The sequence below is a fragment of the Miscanthus floridulus genome, chromosome 10 (assembly GCF_019320115.1).
Source record: "Miscanthus floridulus cultivar M001 chromosome 10, ASM1932011v1, whole genome shotgun sequence".
In the NCBI taxonomy this organism is placed as follows: Eukaryota; Viridiplantae; Streptophyta; class Magnoliopsida; order Poales; family Poaceae; genus Miscanthus; species Miscanthus floridulus.
This window is the reverse complement of record NC_089589.1, coordinates 14630398-14649459: the sequence shown is the minus strand read 5'-3', so window position 1 is coordinate 14649459 and position 19062 is coordinate 14630398. Positions and strand designations below refer to the sequence as shown.

The 19062-nt window shown below is 49.2% G+C and overlaps 3 protein-coding genes across 5 annotated transcripts; 1 reads left to right on the top strand and 2 right to left on the bottom strand.

Annotated features, from left to right (window-relative positions):
• Positions 1–9969: 9969 nt before the first annotated feature.
• LOC136487712 (seipin-1-like) lies at positions 9970–11500 on the bottom strand. Its single transcript, XM_066484815.1, has 2 exons — positions 10732–11500; positions 9970–10641 (listed from the first exon to the last, which is right to left on the bottom strand). Exons 1-2 carry the CDS (start codon positions 11437–11439, stop codon positions 9970–9972), a joined length of 1380 nt encoding a protein of 459 aa, XP_066340912.1. The 5' UTR covers positions 11440–11500.
• A 311-nt stretch (positions 11501–11811) lies between these two features.
• On the bottom strand, positions 11812–14774 carry LOC136487710 (2-carboxy-D-arabinitol-1-phosphatase-like). 2 transcript variants are annotated; one of them, XM_066484814.1, is made up of 9 exons: positions 14293–14774; positions 13904–14120; positions 13696–13814; positions 13301–13399; positions 13041–13094; positions 12865–12963; positions 12654–12761; positions 12076–12445; positions 11812–11936 (listed from the first exon to the last, which is right to left on the bottom strand). In XM_066484814.1, the coding sequence occupies exons 1-8, from the start codon at positions 14722–14724 to the stop codon at positions 12080–12082; spliced, it is 1494 nt and encodes a 497-aa protein (XP_066340911.1). In that variant the 5' UTR covers positions 14725–14774; the 3' UTR covers positions 11812–11936; positions 12076–12079. The 2 variants fall into 2 exon arrangements, with proteins under 2 accessions (XP_066340911.1, XP_066340910.1); XM_066484813.1 differs by lacking the exon at positions 11812–11936 and having other exon boundaries at positions 11944–12445.
• Positions 14775–17551: 2777 nt separating this feature from the next.
• LOC136487709 (proline-rich protein 4-like) lies at positions 17552–18692 on the top strand. Of its 2 annotated transcripts, none has more exons than XM_066484812.1 (2): positions 17552–17786; positions 17890–18692. In XM_066484812.1, exons 1-2 carry the CDS (start codon positions 17594–17596, stop codon positions 18549–18551), a joined length of 855 nt encoding a protein of 284 aa, XP_066340909.1. In that variant the 5' UTR covers positions 17552–17593; the 3' UTR covers positions 18552–18692. The 2 variants fall into 2 exon arrangements, with proteins under 2 accessions (XP_066340909.1, XP_066340908.1); XM_066484811.1 differs by having other exon boundaries at positions 17887–18692.
• The last annotated feature ends 370 nt before the right edge of the window (positions 18693–19062 follow it).

Here is a 19062-nt window from a genome sequence, read left to right as displayed (position 1 = left end):
GGTTTCCATGGCCCACCTCGCCTCTCACTCTCGCATTCACCGACAACAGAAATAGAGCAAAGCGATTGCGCATGGCTATGTGTGTTGAGAGAGTGGGCACTTGGGCGGGTCAACTAGGCGCGATGGGCACGTGGGACCGAGGGTGGAGAGCAGTAGCGCGGGGGTCAGAGACCCGAGGGCGATGGCCATAGGTGCATTGTCGGGCCGCGAGCAAGAAGGGGCACACACGGTTGGCTCCGTCACGTCCTCAATACGTTTTGGGCGAACTCTGCTTGCCGTGTTTTGGGCAAGCTCTGCCCCGTCCTGATGGTGTAAAGGCATGGCGGGGGCGTAGGACTGGGCAATCAGTTTTAACCGATACTTCAGTTCGGTTTCTTCGGTTCTCAGAAACTTCGGTTTCTAGAAAACACAAACCGATCGGTCTGTCATAGGAGGAGAAATCGAGCAGTTCGATGTAGCCTTTCTTCGGTTCGGTTTTCGGTTGAACTGAACAAACCGACGAAGACAGCGCGTAGGAGAAAGAGGCGACGGGCAACATCGCTCGGCCTGCGCAACCTTGCCCCCGTTACTACCGCTGTTTGGCCACGCGCCGTCAACGAAGAGCCGTCCCCGCCGTCGAAGAGCAGCCAGCCCTACACGGTCTTGCCGTGCTACCGACAAGCCGCTCTGCCATGCCCCATGCGGGCGCCCCCCCCGCCGACGACGAGCAGCCCTGCCCCGCGCAGATGAGCCCCCACTGCCATCGAGTAGCCTAGCTTCGTGGTCGCGCGGCTCCACCCGAGCTGCCGACGCGCTGCCCCACCTGGCCCGCGCAAGGATTCGCTGACGAGAAAGGAAAGGGTCTGAGGAAGAGGAGGGGTCGAGCGGATAAAGCCAAGGAGAGGGAAAGTGCGTGCGTGGAGTTGACCCGGGAAAGTGTTGGCGGTGTTGGATACTTCGGTTTGTTCGGTGGTCGGTTCGGTGTCACCCCAAAACCGAAGCCATAGCCGAAGACCGATCTTCTCATATACAGAAACTGAAACCGAAACTGAAAAACGAAAAAACCGACTTGGGTTTTGTTCGGCTCGGTTTGGTTCGGTTTTCAGTTTAAAAGTGCCCAGCCTGACGGGGACGAGTGGCGGCGTCGGCACCCATGGGCCAGGTTTCATGGATGTGTGCGTAGGAAAGGAAGGGAGAGACGGGAAATGAAGAAGAAAGGAGAAAAAAAAAGACTCTAACATGTGGGCCCCACTTGTCAGGTGGCTAATCCCATTTTCGGTATCCCTAAACCGAACAAAAAAAATGAGAGTCTAAGGGCATATTTGGATGAACCTAGGACTAGTGATTAGTCCAACTAGTTGGGTTCTATAGACTAGTGAACTAACAACTAGTTCACCTATTTAGATCTTTAAAGCTAAACTTTAGCCAACTAATTGTTAGTTTATGGGATCCAAACAGGCCCTAATTCTTGCCTCCCATCCCCTCCTTTTTATATGGTCCGTTGCTTCTGATAGTAAACTCTTATCTACTTCTCTGCTCCTGTGGTCCAGTAATCATTCGGTCGATCAACGAAGTTGTTAGCAATAGATAAATATAAGAGGCAGCCGTTGGCTGGGGGTGGAAGTGGAAGGAAGCGTCGGCAGATGAACGATGGCAAAGTGCGGACACGCAGGACGCAGCAATGGCATGACGATGAACACGCGAGACGAGAGAGAGTAGGAGTACTCCGATCCACGCTCATCACGGGCTCACCTCATCCCACAACGCGCACACGTCAACGCCCAGCTACCAATTAGAGTAGGAAGTGCCACTACGATCCACGCGCCGGTGGAACGGAATGCAATACTGCTACAATGCAACTCGTGGAATTAATAACGGTTACGACTCTCAGTAATTGAGGCCGGATTTGAGAATCGGATAACGGCAGTCTTTCAATTCATCTCTATAGACACTATGGTCCCAATAAATAATTTCTACAGAATATTTTTTATCTAATTACATACCTTCTTTCTCTATTCTCTACCGATTACATCCCTTCATGTCTTTCTCGTGTAGATATGGTTTCTAACTTAGACCCGGTTTTTATGATTTTTGCTCTCTCTCTTCAATAACTATCTTGCCACATCAGTAAAACGCTTAGATGACAGTGCAATTAATGTTCATAGAAACTATGATGATTTCTGTATTGGGAGTGCTCTAAACAATGCTATGCTATACTACCAACTACCAAGGGAAGCAAAGATGGAGGATTACTGCATTGCCTTGTCCATCTCCATGTTTTATGAATGGTTGGCTGAAACCTTGTTCCATTATCTAAAAAATGTTTCATGGACGAACGCGCATAGTGCCAGCTTACCGAGGATTCACTCTAATACATGTAAATCAAGATAGATTGAAGTGCAGCCAAACAAGCCATAATACTATCAACTAATGAGATCATGTGTTCGAAATCCACTTCCTCTAAACTGAGTACAAATTAGGAAACGAAAAATCGATAGACTCAGTTAGTAGACCACCAGACAGTGAGTTTATATTAGGGAATAGGGACTGCAACAAAGGACAATCTGGTCACATTATTACCTACACATAAAGTTACCCGTAAGTATCAGGCACTATATATATACTGCACATGTTCAGCCTCCCAATAAATGAGGGCTAATATCAGGCACTATACTACTACACACGTGTCAGGCGTATCAAATCAAAAGATGATGAATTAGAAACGAAGCAAAGCCTTTTCAATTTCTATCTTTTGTCTCTTAGCTTATGTCTTCCGTCTTCCATCAATGCAGCTGCATCCGCACATGCAAATCGCTATCATCACGAGATAATTACTCATCAATAATTTAAGGTATACCTCTACCGCTCCAACTGCAAAACCCTATTAGTTAGCACACACACACGTGCCACACAAAATGTGTCGCGTTTGCATTGCACGGACGAGGTGGAAGAACCTGCACATAAATAGTCTCATAAATTTGATCCCATCTTACTTGACAGATCGATCATTGCGTTAAGTAACTGATGATAGGCCGGGTTTGCTAGATCAGGTAGCCAATTAGCAATGATGGGACTCACTAGCCCGTTTGAAATTTAAGAACCGCACACAGGTGCATGCATGGAGCATGGACCATTGGTCCTTGATAAAGGATGACAATGAGTAAATCCCCATTGGGTATGGCCACCCTAGACCCATCCCCGCCATAAAAATTTGGTACCGCCAGAATACCCATACCCGCCATGGGTGGAGAATTTTCTCCAGACCCATACCCGGCTGGGTAAATCATACCCGGCGGGTCACCCGTACCAGCCAATAATTTATTCCCGCACATGAAAATCAACAATTCAACAGCCAACCGGTCCACCCTACCTATCACGGCTAGTACTCATTTTTTTCAATTTGTATGACATAATAAGAATGAATGTTAATAAAAAAAGATAGAGAGAATTCCTTATTTGACACTGAAGAAATGACCCGTTCCTTTCTTTGCCCTCGAAAAATTTTCGTTCCCTATTTGACACCGAGTTCAACTTTCGTTCCTTCCGTGACACTCCGTCGCGTTTTCCATCCGGCCAGCGTTAACTGCGCTGTGAAAAGACGATTTTGCCCCTATGGGCCCCACCACCCTTCTCCCTCCTCTCCTCCAGGCCGCCGTGTCCTCCCCCAGTCCGTGGCCGCACCACCTGAGAAGGCCGTCGGCCGTCCCCGCCACCCATGGGCCCACCGAGCCCATCCACGGGCAGCCGTCGACGCTCGCTGGATCCGCCGCCGGGGTGCATCCTCCACCGTCGAGCCGAATCCGGCTTCCCCACCAACAGATCCAGCCGCTGCCGCGCCCGTGCCCGCCCTCGATTTGCCGCCGGCGAGCTCGCCAGATCCGTGGGTGGATTCGCGCGCCCCGAGGCCAGATCCACGCGCCCCGAGGTCAGATCCGCGAGCCCCGAGGCCAGATCTCGTCGGACTCCACCGTCGTCATCGCGGCCGCCTGCTCCACCGCGCCACCGTCGTCGCCGCTTCTAGTCCACCGCTGGTCGCCCGAGGGGCGGATCCGCGCGCCCCAAGGCCGGATCCGTGAGCCCCGAGGCTGGATCCGCACGCCCCGAGGCCGGATCTGCACGCCCCGAGGTCGGATCTCGCCGGACTCCACCGCCGTCGTCGCGGCCGCCTGCTCCACCACGCCACCGTCGTCGCCACTTCTAGTCTACCGCCAGTCGCCATCGAGGAGAGGGAGGAGCGCGGAAGGGAGGGGCGCCACCGCGCCTAGGGAAGGGAGGAGCGCCGCCGCGCCATGGGAAGGGAGGACCACCGCCGTGCTCGGGAGGGAGAGGGGCTCGGAATGGAGAGTTGGAGGGAGGGAGGGAGAGAGAGTGGAGAGAGGGAGAGAGTGGAGGGCGCCATCGGGAGGGACGGGCGTGTCTGCGCGACTGCGGGGAGGCGGAGGGAGCGAGGCGACTGCCTGGAGGAGGAGAGGAGAAGGGTGGTGGGGCCCACAGGGGCAAAATCGCCTTTTCACAGCGCAGTTAACGGTGGCCGGATGAAAAACGCGACGGAGTGTCACGGAAGGAACGAAAGTTGAACTCGGTGTCAAATAGGGAACGAAAATTTTTTGAGGGCCAAGAAAGAAACGAGTCATTTCTTCAGTGTCAAATAAGGAATTCTCTCAAAAAGATATGCTAAAAAATATCAAACATAATAGGTATAGCAGGACATGGGAAACAAGCAAAATCTGTCGATTTGTTCTATTTGAACTGCTTACATATGGCAATAGGGGAACTGGTAATTGCACAACTGAGGAGCTAGGATAGCTATGTCACTAAAAATAGAAAAAATAAAGTTATTTTAACAGTATACTAACTGAATGCAATGCTATATTGCCTATATGCATGCATCGTCATGATGTCCATAGTAAAATGTTTCTGTATGTCAAGATGAAATAAAAAATTTAGGCATGCCAATAAACAAAACCTGAAAGTAAAGACATGGTGAAATGGTGGGTTTGACAGACATGGCAGGATATGTTTTGGTTCATTTAAACTAGAAGAAGCATATAGTTAGAATAAATACAATCTGGCACTAGCACTACTGTTCTTGGGTTTACTTACATCAGCGGCTGCAGCAACTTGCGGCTAGTACTAGGAGGCCGAGTATTAGTTACTGCACCACCTCCACCCGAAGATGTGGTTGCAGAAGAGGAGCAGCGGCCGAAAGGAGGAGCAGCAGCACCTTCCCGAGATGAAGCCAGAGAAAGAGGGGGTCAGCTGTCCTTTTGCTTCGTCTTCTCCACGGCCGTAGTAACCCCGGTCCTTTTCTTCTCCTTGGTGGTGGTGTTCTTGGACTTGGATGTATGAGCGGCGCCGTTCCCGTTCTTGGGTTTGGATGCAAGAGTACTGGCGGCGCCGGTGCCGTTCTTCGGATCCGCTGCAGGAGCATCGGCGGCGACTTCAACTTGGACCTCCGAATCTTGGAGCTTCAGAGTGTTCACGGCGTCGACGAGCTCGAGATCCGGCGGCTTCAGGTGGTCACCATCCTCCAGGACCTCCACGAAATCCCTTGACGCCGGAGTGAAGGAGTTGGTTAGTGCGGGGAAAGAGGCAAAGGAGCGCGGCGCGGAGGGCGGAGGGCCAAGCGCCTCTACAGTGCTACGCTTGCAAGTGCAAAGAATATGATATGAAGGGGATTAGGGGAAGGGGAACAGGGCAATCACCGTTCTTGCTCGAGTTGCTCCGTCGCCGGCATGGCGTGGCGAGTTCCTGGAGCTTCGATGCGATGCGAATACGCGAGACGCCGAGACGAGGTCACGAGGGGCGGGCGGGCGGCGTAGTTTTTTCCGGTGGCGGAGGCATTTTTTTGGGCGAGTGGTGATTGCGGTGCCAGGCTACCAGCGTCGAGACGAGGTAATGACGCGCTTTACTCACGCGCCTATTTTTTCGACGGCGGGAGGCCCGGTGTCGAGCCTCCCTCGAGTGGTCGAGGGCTCCAGCGGCCAAGTCGCCAAGCAGGACCGGCGGGTGAACCTAGGGTTTTATATGGGCTGGTGGGCTTATTTAGTTTTTGGCCGGGTATTTTTCACCCATGGGTAAACGGGTACAGGGATTGCTGAAACATACCCATACCCACGTACCCGATGGGTGAAGGGTTTGGTCCATTTACGTACCCGTGGGTAATGTGTTTAGTCCATATTTAGACCCTAATGGAGTAAATACCCATCGGGTATCGGGTCGCGGGTCCCCATTGCCATCTTTAGTCCTTGACTCCATGAGCAATGCAATTGCATGGCCATAGTCTGATCTGACAAGCAAAGCAAACCATGTGAAATCATGGCTAAAAAAAGCTCAGTTGGAGTATACTAAAAAGATGGTAGCTTTGGCATTCAAGGAGTGACGATCTGCTTCGATGACTCAGAATGCCGGCCGGCAATACCAGGTGCTTGATTGATCCCAGGAGCATTTAAAAATATTAAATAATATACTATATGCATGATGCATGGTTTGTTGACTTTGCTTCTTATAAAGAAGAGATCAAGCAGGGGAATGAAAAAATAAAATAGTTGTGTCCCATGCTGAAATCACATTTGTTAATTAAAGCAGGAATGGAACACCCAACTGAAAACAAGGAAAAGAGGATCCATGAAAAACAGTAGACAGCTCTTCAGGTTTCAGCGCTCTCAACAACCGGCCAAATCTGAAACCAGTTCTTAAGTCTTAACCCTGTTGTTCCTTTCCAGGAAAGATCAGAAAAAACTGGTATCCGTGCACAATGATCTACGTACAGTCTAGTAGATATCTAATCCTGTCAGCAAAAATAAAATTTGTATTGCCAGGAAAGTGAAGGAGGCAAACTAGTATTCTGCTCGTTTTTTTTTATCGTACCTGTATCACTAGCCGTATGTCTCAGCAGCAAGTAGATGAATTGCTGTTGTACGGTGGGCGCAGTTTCTTTTCTTGTTAGACTACAAGTTAACACTGTTTCTGACCTACAACAGAGAACCAGCTGACTGAGATGATGTCATCATGCAATGGGAGGGAGGTTATATTACTCTACATAAAAAAAAAAGAGAAGCATTAGGGGAAAAAAATTCAGGTGCATTTGTCGTCTTCTATGCTCCAGTCAGAATGGCTCCTCGTGCTTACCTGCTGGTTGTTGGAGCACTGTAGATCTTGATCAGCATGGGAGGAAGCTTCCACTCCATCAAGACTCACTCAAGAGCCAGTTGGTCCTAGTTTAGCAGGCAGCAGCGAGGCAATGAAGAACCATTCCAGCACATGATCCCGTCCTACCTTGTATATAAAACTTAATTCAGTTGAATCAAGACCGGCAAAACTAGATTTGCTGCAACTAATACTAACTGGAATGCTTTAGAACTTCAAATTCGTTGTGTAAAGAACCAGATCTCCTGATCTTCAACAATTTTCAGAACCTGCTATACGGGTATGATGACATGGATGGATGAAGTACGGATAAGGGGGCAGCAGGTTTTTTATGATTTAAAATGAATTATTTATGGTCTTTTTAGAGATTTAATCATAGTTTTATTAGTTTTAGAAAAATACATAATATAGGCAAAACCACCTTCAAAAGCAGCCGAGGGTCAAAGTGCCCGATTTCGATAGTTCAATGGCCTGAGATATCTGGTTTTAGAGTTTGATGGCAAAAAATAGGCTTCTTCCAAAAAACAAAGGGTTAAGTGTTGGTTCAGACTGACAACTGGATAAACAATGTGTGGAGGGATCAGAGAATCATGCTCATGGTCCCCTGACGTGTGAAATGTATGATGAGCAAAAAACATAGTACGGTCGGGCACACGCCAGTGCCAACGACTACCGAGATCTCACACTCCAATGGAACGCAGTGGAAAGTTTGTGACTTTATTACCTATACAGAATTCAGTACGAAAGCAAATGGATTCACCTCCCAATGATTGAGAGATTGACTAATGACGGATTCTAAACGAAGCAAAAGCTTGCTCCCCTGTCACATGGCTAGTGTCTCCATTTTTTGTTCATAGGCTTAGAACACATTTTTGTTAGGTACCAACTAACAGCTCTTAAATTGCAACGTCCAAAAACTATATGGCGAATAAAAAATTCACATGGAATGCAACCTTAATCTCATAATTTTGCCCCCTTCTTGCCGGTCCATCATATTTATTACCAGACAGGGCTTATCAGCCAGCCAACACTGTTTTCCTTTCACAACAAACCAGCACCAGCCGGGCTTATTAGCCCAAAAACCAACCAGCGAACAAGCCGAGAGTATGCTGGGACTCACCTACTGCTGATGCAGGATCTGCAGTCTGCACAAGGTCCTGGTCCATTGGTTCATGAATCATAAGCCAATCAGATCTGAGAAATGAGAATGTCAAATATAGTTTAACAAATCAACATATATTAAATTGAATTATGGAGCAAAGTGCAGATATGAAAATGTGATACATGCATTGGCTAAACCAGTCACTGATCCCAAATCATTATAAATTCAGTGCATGGTCTGTTGACTTTGTTTTCAGATTCCAGAAATGTTGGTAGGGCAGAGTGGCTAAATGAGATGCACCTCAAAACATAAGGCAGGATCTGTGAGAACAATAGACAACCATTCTGTAACCTTTTAGGTTTTAACAACAGGCAGAAACAGAAATAAATGGAATGCTTCGAATTAGTTTCTTCCTTCTTATGGCAACTCAGATAATGTGGATCTTCTTGCATAAGGGTAGGGACCGCGTAATGTAATCCAGTTAGTAGGCACAATTCCTTTTTGTTAATAGTGTGAGAAACAAATATTATGCTGCATTTCAACTATATGTGTATGATAGAATGGCAGGATGAACTATGCACATGAGGCATATTTCCTTTCTTTGTTCCTGTTGAACTAGAAAAGTTAGACAATAAATGGTTTATAAATGCATAGATTGACAAAAGAGGTCACTCTATCATCAACCTACTATTGGGTGGGGGAGAAGATATATTACTCCTAAGTCCTAACTGACAGCAGCAAGGCAGTTGAGGAGATGGTACATAGACTTCTTTAGTCTTACCAAACGAAAAGGTAGAGAAAAATCAACATGCATGCAAATTCAGATATCCAAATAGAAGTGCTATGCTCTCACTAGGAAGTAACAGGTACTAGCTCCCAACTGGAAATGATGAGCTTCCCTACCTCTGTAAGTTGAAACAATCTTCTGATCAGCATGAGAAGTCTCCACTAAATCATAAATCATGAGCCCACTTGGTCCTAAGCTTAGCAATCCTTTTACGGTAACATGATTGTACAGTGCTCAATGTATTATTCTGTCCCTACATTGTTCCCACAAAGTATTGGCGTACATACAAAGGATTACAGATCAGTTGCCTGTGGCACACAAGGACCCTATCTTAGAAAGTTTTCAATAGCTGTAGATCAGTAAAAAGTATAGGACCTATGGAGTTTATCTAATAGCTCAGTCTCCTAGAGCACACAATGGTCCCAACTTATACAATTTTCAGCACCTGTAATAAGTAGGACCTATCCAACAAATCTGATGTCTTTTTGTGCCTACATCCTACCCAACAAAAGAACAGATATGATAACCTATTTGCAGGAAAGCAAATGATTTGAACCAGATAACTTGTCCAGAGAGTGGAAAAAAATGTGCAGATTACTGAGAGAGCGATTTAACTTACAAAATACTGACACGTAGAAGTAGAAACTTGTTCCTGTGTGCAGCTTCTGCAACCATGAAAATATAGGTCGCCCAAACAACTAAAGTGTTGGAGCCACATGAGCAAGGAGACAAGGTTCCATCTTCCATGAAGTTCATGCAGTTTTCATTCATCCATGTATGTTTTTGTTATTCTATGTGTTGGTCTGAAATGTAGGGTAGTATAGAAGCCTTTGAGTCACATCTACAGCACACACAGAGGTAGTGGTAACAACAAACACAAATTTCACAGCAACACCCTCGATTAAAATTAGTTGATATCATCAGATACTGATGATTGTATACAATCAGATTCTCAAGGATCATCATTTGCCTCACCAGTCTCCACCACTGCAACACTAGAAGTTGAACCTTCAGTGGACTCAAGCTCCATGGTGCCTCGATGTAATAGCGTTCGAAACTGTGCTTTCCGCTTGCTTCTTCTCTCTCTCCACTTCACTGCAAAATCTTCAGACACCTCCTTGCTTGAGCTTTCACCAATATCTTCTGAACCCAAACCAGAAGCCATCTTTCCATCGGCCTGAATCTCAGACAGCCTCCTATTCCTCGCGGACACCACGAGAGGCCGGGCCCAACAAACGGCAAGAACAATGAGAGCAATGTACACAGACGAAGACACCCACACGCAGAGTGTCCACTTCAAGCCGCGTGCCAGGCTCTTTGCCCACGGAAGAGCAGTCTGCACAACAACCTCTGCTCTGTACACCTGGGGCAGCTGCACCGTCGCAGCTCTTGGCTGCAGCAAGACTCTGATGACCCCTGTTCTCCTATGCCGGCCATGGCCTTCTCTGTACTGCAACACCTTGAGACTTGCGGCCTGGGTCTCGCTGCGTATGCCGAGAGTGAGTGGCACGCACAGCAGCGCAGACTGCGCCAGCCGGACAGGAGTGCTCTTGTACCTCAGCATGTATGGCTGTGTAGCCGATGCCATGGTGATTCCACTTACAGAGACCGCCTCTGCTTTTATCTGCAGAACAAGACGAGTTCACCGTGCGATGCACACATCAGCAAACGAGTTTACCGGATCGGAGATTTGGTAACAAGCATGTGCATGTACCTGGAACATGCCAACTTCACGGTTGTGGTAGGAATCAGGAAACAGCAATGCCATGGACACCCTGACGGAGTGACCCGCCGGCAGCACGGCGTCGGCGCCGGCGCCTCGAGCTCCGTCAAGGACCACCGCGGCGCTGGGCTGCGCCTCCGTGTAGTCGAAGAAGAGCTGCTGGCGCACGTTGACCGGGTCCTCGACCCAGTGCCGGACAAGAAGGAAGCCGAGGAGCACGGACACGAGCAGCGCGGCCACAAGTGCAGCGAAGGTGCACGCCGCGGCGAGCAGGCCTCGCGCCGCGCGCCGGAGGCTGGACGCGACCGCTGCAGGGAGGGCGCGCAGCACGCCGACGAGAGCGGCGACGGGGAAGACGAGGCTGAGGATGGCAGACGCGACGAGCTCCCCGAGGAAGGCGAGCAGCCGGATGAGCCAGCCTGCCGGGACGGCAAGGAAGAGGAGGGCGTCGTCGGACTCACCGCCGGCTGTGCTTCTTGGCCGGCCCGTGTAGTGGCCGTCGCCGGAGTAACCGTGCTGCTGGTACCTGGACACCTGGTGCGGCGTTGAGTACTCCATTAGAGGCTTACAGCTGTAGCACCATATGGAATGGGGCATACTAGGCGACGGCTCGAGGTGTTGCAGTAGCCTGTAGAGTGCAGCGCTGCTGGAGGATGAAGGGCTACACGTGGCAGCAGAAAGGACATGTGGCATGCTCATGCTCAACCTGTGAACCTTCCGCCATGCAGATCTTGGCAGCAGCCTTTGTCAGCATTTCTTCTTGTCCCACGAATCCATCGCACTCTCTTCAAGTGATAGCCACTTGGCATTATGCGAATAGATACACTGTGAGGCTGTTTAGTTCCACTTCACTTTGCCAAAATTTTCAAGATTCGCTGTCACATCGAATCTTTGGACGCATGCATGAAGCATTAAATATAAATAAAAAATAAAACTAATTACACAGTTTAGACGAAATCCACGAGACGAATCTTTTAAGCCTAATTAGACTATGATTGGACACTAATTGTCAAATAACAACGAAAACACTACAGTGTCATTTTGCCAAAAAATTTGGCAACCAAACAAGGCCTGTATTCATCATTTGCCTGGTGACCCAACCGTCAGTATCTTCAGACTCCCTGTGCATAGCTAAATCTGCACCTGCACAGGGTGCAGAGCGCGCAGCAGGACATGGAGTTCTTTTGCTTTTCCAACTGAACAAATGGGTAATATACTTTTTATGTACATAAATATTGTCATATGGAGATCAAGATTATATGTACATCAGTATGAGGTATTTATTTACTCATGAGATGTGTTTCTGAAGGATGCTGCTATACAGAGGTTAATTACCATGTTAGAATTCTTCATCATTTTCCGTTGGCCTTGTAATGGGTATTGACCATCTTCCCAGATGGGCTGTGTAGTTTGTGCATCTGATGATGCCTCTTCCTTTCGGCCCATCTGGGAAATCGATCACACTGATGCTGCCATCATCCAGGTGAAAAGATGACATGTACTCCATTGGCAAATCAAGACACCGGCAGATTAGAGCTAGGTGAATGGCAGGATGACCGACGGCCACAAGAACACGTTCTGATGTATCATCTGCTAATTCATTTAACAGTGCCTTCCATGCACCCTTGGACTGAGCCCATAGTTGTTCCAGTAATTTGTATTCCATGCCCCCCACCCAACCAGACTGAACTATTTCCCCAAAGCTCTGAAGAACAAAAACAAAGAGTTGTCGATTACTCATCAAATGAATAAAATGTTGTTACAATTTTCCGTAGGAGAGGCTCATTTATACATAGGAGAGTTCATGGAGATGTAAATGCAAGTTTAAGGACAGTGTTATCTTCGTATAATCTAGTCGCTAGTAAAAATAAGTGACACTTAGCAGAAATCATAGGAATTGGCAACGGTTTAACCTTCTGCTTTGCTTGAAAGGCATCTTCAATTTCAAGTTCTATCAACTTCTTCATTTCTACGTAACGAGGCACACAATCAGCACCTAAGCAATCTGCAGCCTCTTGGACCTGCAATTGACTCCATAGGATCAGATAAAGCAGGCCGAAAATAAGCATAAGGAAAAAGGAACACAATTTAAAGAACTTCATGTTTAATTCAGATCACGGTCACCTCACATATAACAGTTGCAGTATCAACAGCTGCAACTTGCGGGCTACAGATAATGCTGTTGACCTTCAAATCCAGAAGTAGTTCTGCAGTCTTCTGAGACTGAAAGTATTTGTACAGAAATGAGCTCAACTTCTGTGTTGGAAACAAATTATGATGCAAGAAACAAAACAAAGTACCTGTATAGTCCCAAGCATGTTCAGCGGCGCATATCCCATTCCACCTAAACTAATCTGGAAACCAAAGCAATGAACAATTAATGGCGTAGATTAGGGAATAGGGATGCATGGTTTCTTAGTTTCATGCCAATTAAGACCAAGTTGGACTGGTGTGCACAACTTTCTGAAGGCAATTTCAGGAATTACAATATGGTATGCCAAACAAAGAGTCAGTGCTTCCTCATGATAGAGCACAAGAATGAACAAGTAAAACCCCATACCTCAGAACTGCTTTGTGTAGCCCCTTGACATGCCAGAATGATCCTCTTGCTTGTCTTTCTTCCCGCAGAACTCCCCCCAGCAACAGGAGAATTTGGGGTCTGTACATACAATTGGGGACAGGATTAATCCATGTTTTAATTGTTTGACCCTTCCGTTTTCCTGTATTGTCTTGTGAATTTCTTTGATCTCTAAGTTGATACGAAGTGGAAATGCTAACAGAACTGGTAAATAGTACATGTCGCTCCTTACAAGAATATTATCTTTTTGAACGAAAAAATAATAATAGAATCATGTAAATGGTTCTTGTACTACTTAGTCCATACTCCTTACATGTTCTGTTAGCGTTGCTAAGAATATCTCACATATATAGTGATGAGAACAAAGTTACCCTCACCTGATTTAGACGGTTAAGACAAACACTAGGAGGGCCTCCACTTGTCTGTGGGGTGAAGTCCAGCACACTGGCGCCGCAATTGCTCTGGAGCAAAATCCGAAAGTACTCTGCTCCAAGTCCTAAACATAATCGTGAGGTAAGCACAAATCAGTTTCAATCACACTTACATAACAAACTCCGATCCACGCTCAAATGTAGGAGTACCCACCCAAAGAAGTGGCAACAAGTGCTTGATTCACTGCATTGTGCGCAACCACAAGCACCGACTTGCCCTGGTGTGCTAAAATCCTCTCCCAGCAGCTCTGTGCACGGCCCCACAGCTCCTGCACCGGGTAGTGGCCGTCAATGCTGAAGTTGGCTGCATTCTTTTGCCACTGCCGGTAGAGAACCCCGTACCTCTCCTTCCCTTCATGCTTCAGCAGTCCCTGGAAACCAGAATCGCCAGCACGTTACTTTAAGGCATTTCCACAAGCACCAAGCATCCATCAAGGAATTAACAAGCGGACAGAATTGGGCAGGCATTCCCAAAAGCACCCTGGTAGCACTGCACAGAATACACAGTAATGGGGGAGCAAAACAGAGAGTAAAAATGGAAACCTGAAAAGAGTAGAGATCGATCTCGCGGAGGTCGGAGTCCGGGATGAGATCATCGTCACGCCCCTGCCAGATGATCTCGGCGGTGCGGCGGGAGCGCACCAGCGGGCTGGTGAAGCAGGCGTCGAAGGAGTCGGAGAGGAGCATCTGGCGGGAGGTCTCGGCCTGGGACTCCCCCTTGGGCGTGAGCACGGAGAGGTCGGAGCTCCCCTGGATGCGGCCCTCCGCGTTCCACGTGCTCTGCCCGTGCCGCACCAGCACCACCCGCTTCGCCTCCCGCAGCGACGCGCCCGGGCGTGGGCGCGGGCTCGGGCTCGGGGACCTCTCCAGCTCGTGCACGCTCGAGCAGCAGATGCATGCGGAGGTGAAGGGTCGGCGCCTACGCCGGGCAGCGGCCGCCGGCGACGGCCGCGGGGTGGGGGCGAGCTGGAGCATGGCTAGTCGTGGGTGGCGGTCGTGTTGTGTGAGGACTCTGGAACGTGTGGTTTGCGACACCTGCTTCCCGACAAGATTTTGGTCCTGATCGTGCAATCAGGGACTATGATGGGCTGCACGTGCATGGGCTGATTTGGGCCAGGCTTGGAACCTGGCCCAACTTTGTTGAACTTGTCCAGCCTGTTTTTTTTTAAGAAAAATTGACTTGGCTTACAATTTTTTGGAAGAAAAAATCAATCAACTTGTAGACTTGACCTATTCCATGACATGGTTTGGCTCAGCTTTAATGATAGAGAAGATCGCCGAAGTGCCGAACCCAGAACCTGAAGATGATACTAAAACACTTCACGCCACTTCAGCAGTATTTTTCAGCGAACGAATATTATTTTCCTCTCACAGCAAATCAGCATAAGCCAAATTTCAACGAAATGAACATGGCTTAATCTGGCTATAGGCTCTTTTGCGGCCATAAGGCTCGAGGCCTATGGGCACGACCCACGGCCTGATGGCCATCGGGACCGCGTCAGCCCAACTCGATCGGTGGGCCATGCATCAGCCACTACAGCGTCACAGCGTGCTAGCCTGGCATGACCTGATTACTGGCCAGCCCGATATAGCCCGCTAATACATAACTGCACATTCCAAATCCTAGCTCCCTTCTCTCAATCGCCTCCGCGCGATTCTTCGCACCACCGCCTCCCATTTATCACTGATGATGCATCGCCTCCCTACTCTGATCCCCTCACCCGACCCCGATCCCGCGTTAGCTCCCCCGCTCCTCTCCCCTTCCCCTCCCCCACTCCTACATTGGCTCCCAGACTCCTCTTCCCTTCCCCAACCCCGCTCTTCTCCCCTCCCCTGATCCCACACGTCGGCTCCCCCGACCCTCTCCCCTCCCCCAACTAGCGAGGAGCTCGCGTCCCCTGATGCTTCTCCTCTAAGTAATCGAGCAACTATAGGAGCCCTTGCCACGACCTCTCCCTTCTCCCTAATTCTCTCTTCCAGCGGCGTGTTCGATACAGGTCCGCCAGCGCGACCGAGGCACAGCTCCAGCTCGGCAGGCTCATCGGGCGAGCGGTGCTTGGGACGAAGGCAGAGCCCGTGGACATGCATGACACAGCACAATTTGCTTACAGGGCCGTGACGGCTCAACTCTTATCGGGTCGTGCCTCAATGGGCTCGGGCGGGCCATCCATTTGAGCATCTATACTTTTGCATATTTTTTAGAACAAGTTGTGAAAATAGATTAAAAAGATAATGATCTAAAGGAGCCACCATACGTGTAACGTGTGATGTCGGATTGTCTGTTAATCTGTTTACATAGAAGAAGCGAGCATCGCTCGATCTCGCTCGCATAACTGGAATAATTGTGTTAACGATGTGATATGAACTCTGTTGTTATACGTATGATGGATCAGGTCAGGGCGTCGATAAAAAAAAAGTCTCTCTCTCTCTCTATATATAATATATATATGTATATGAGCATTTCCCTGCCGACTCCTCTTTTGTCAAAAAAGAGAAATTTTCCCTGCCGACTGCTATAGAGCTATAATCCTATCTAGGATAGTGATAGTACGTTGCAACAAGAGCCCGTGAACGTGAGGGCAGAAAACGCCAGAAACCAGGGCATGAAACGATATAGGCCGCAGAATGCAGAGGCAGAGATAAACAAGGCTCAGAACCTCCCAAAAAACATCTCCGTCGTCCCATTCGTCTACGCGTGTCTTTGGCAGTATCAGGGACGATGCAAGGTGGCTACGTTGAGGCCATGCGTTCTATTGCGGCGTTCATACTAGCCTACAACGTTACCATTCTCCTTGTAATAAGAGGTGAGACATTATTAAAACTGCACCATTCACAAGCAAAATACAGTGAACTTTAATATAAGTTATCTTAAGTCCGATCATCATAACTCTCACAAGATTTTATAGAAACAATGGTAATTTTTGAGAAATGCTAAACGATACTCGGTTATTTTGGAGCAATCCAACACTCGATTTTATGGATGTCCCCATTCAAGCTCTTGCCCTGCGATTAGCTTGGTTAGGGTTTGAGATTGAGTGGCCTTCCTTCTCCAACTCCGGCAGGCTTAGAAGAAAAACCTTGGAGGAAGGCCAGATCGGCGGTGGTGGCAGGCGCGGGGGCAGCGGAGCGGTCGCGCCGTTGGCCGGGCGGTGGAGGAAGGCGGTTGGGCAGGGAACGGGCGGGGGAGTCACAGTGATGCCCTAGCGAAGCCGGATTAGCGCGACGGTGGGGTAGAGGCGGATCCGATGGCGGGGAGCCACCGGAGACGAGGCAGGCGGACGGGGCAGCTTCATCCTACGGCTGGAAATAATCGAGCGTTGAACCGCTTAGGTTAGACTTTTATGGTATTAAAAATGAACATGATAAGATGCAATTTTTTGTTATAATTTATCTATTTGATATCATAAATGCTAATACCCTCTTCTTTAAATTTAGGTGAACTTAATTAAAATAGTTCGACATATGACAAAACGAAATTCATTATGTTTCAACGAGCATTTTTTTTGTGAGGTGAATTCAGAAGGTACTACTGGGCATTAAAAGTTGCATATCAGCTAATTATTCATTGTGCGGCGTGTAGATTTACTTATCTATACTACTACGACTATATTACCTGCGTAAATTGCCGAGCGAACAAAGTCCATTCCTGCATTATTCGCCGCGCGCGCATTTGTTTCCAACGAAATCCGACGACGACAACGTGTCTTCATCGCCTACGTCCATTTACACAAGAAATCGACATCTCCTCTACTGCGTCATGCATAAATACAATACAACGGCGCGTCTCCTATTGCATTGCACGAGAAGATAGCTATTAGGAGGTACCACAGCTAGCCCCGCTGCAATGAACAGCACTTCTTGGTTGCTCTTCCTTGTTTTGGTGCAGCTCTCTTGCTTCCACTGCTACTCCGCCACCCACCACCACCATGGCCGGAAGCACGCTCGCCCAGTACTAACCGCCCCCGCCACCGCTACCGTCGTCGGCTCCGTTGTCATCGTCCACTCCAGCAGCTCCGAGTCTGCCACCGCCGTTTCAGGTGCGCATGCAACCTGCTTTCACCGTATGACAATGTTTGAGGCTTAAGCCTGCCTGCCTGCCTGCTTCTCTAACACGTAGTACGGGCCTACGGCTTCAAGCAGGCACCCTGGTCGGAGTCCGCTGCCACGACGGGAACGGACGGCCGGTCATCCGGAAGGACGTCGTCACCGACCGGAGCGGCAAATTCCACGTCCACCTCGCGCAGCACGAGCCCAGCAGCAGCAGCCAGAAGCTCCGGTCCATCACGTCCTGCTCGGTGGCGGTGCACCTCCCTCAGGCGCCGCCATGCGTCGCCACCACCACCAGCTCCGCTCGCGGGCTCCATCTCATCGCCCACCACAAGCACCACCACCACCACGGCGGCGGCGGCGGCGCTCGCGTCTTCTCCGCCGGCGCGTTCGCCGTCCGTCCGGAGCTCTGCAGCCAGAAGGGCCTGTTCTTCCCGCCGCTCCCGCTCGTACCGGAGCCACCGAACATCGGCGGCGTGCCCATCCCGCCGAACCCGGTCACGCCGGCCCCGCCGTCTCTCGTGCCGCCGCTCCTGCCTGCCCCGCCTCCGCCGTCCGTCCTGCCACCGCTTGTCCCACAGCCACCGCCGTCGTCGATAATACCACCGTTGTTGCCGCCGTTGGTTAACCCGCCGCCACCGCCGCCGCCGCCGCGGCTTCTTCCCCCCGTGCCGGTGCCGCTTCTCCCTCCGGGGTTTCCTGGCGTACCGCCAGCCTCCGCTTCCAAGAACCGACGCCCGGCCGGGAATCCCTGAGGGAAACATCTAGTTGGAGTTGTGTTGCCCTTTACATTTACACGCACCTACGTACTGCCGTCAACTCTAATTTTCTTGTTCGTCAACCTGAGCTGTATTTACCCTGATTGGTATCATGTTTAGTGCTTAATCTTCTCTCTAGTCAACCTCACCGTAACTTTTCTTTATCACTGACGGGTGGGACGGAGCCCACGCCATATTCAGATTTTTTTTTTAATTTTAGCAGAAATACCAATATTTCAAAAAGCACGCCCCGAACAAAAAATCTATGAACTAGCCCTTTTAGTCGCCCCAGAGGTTGTATCGTGACTCGTGACCTCGATCACATTACTTGCAACGTTGCATAACTAAAGTTTTGTGTATCCAAAAGTCAGAACGACTAAAAATTTACAATGGAGGGAGTACAAAAAAAAAAAAAACTCTTAGCAGTCGCTACTGGAAACAGAGACTTTGCCGAGTGCAAAATTCTGCACTCGGCAAAGAGTTCTTTGCCGAGTGCCAGACTTTCAGC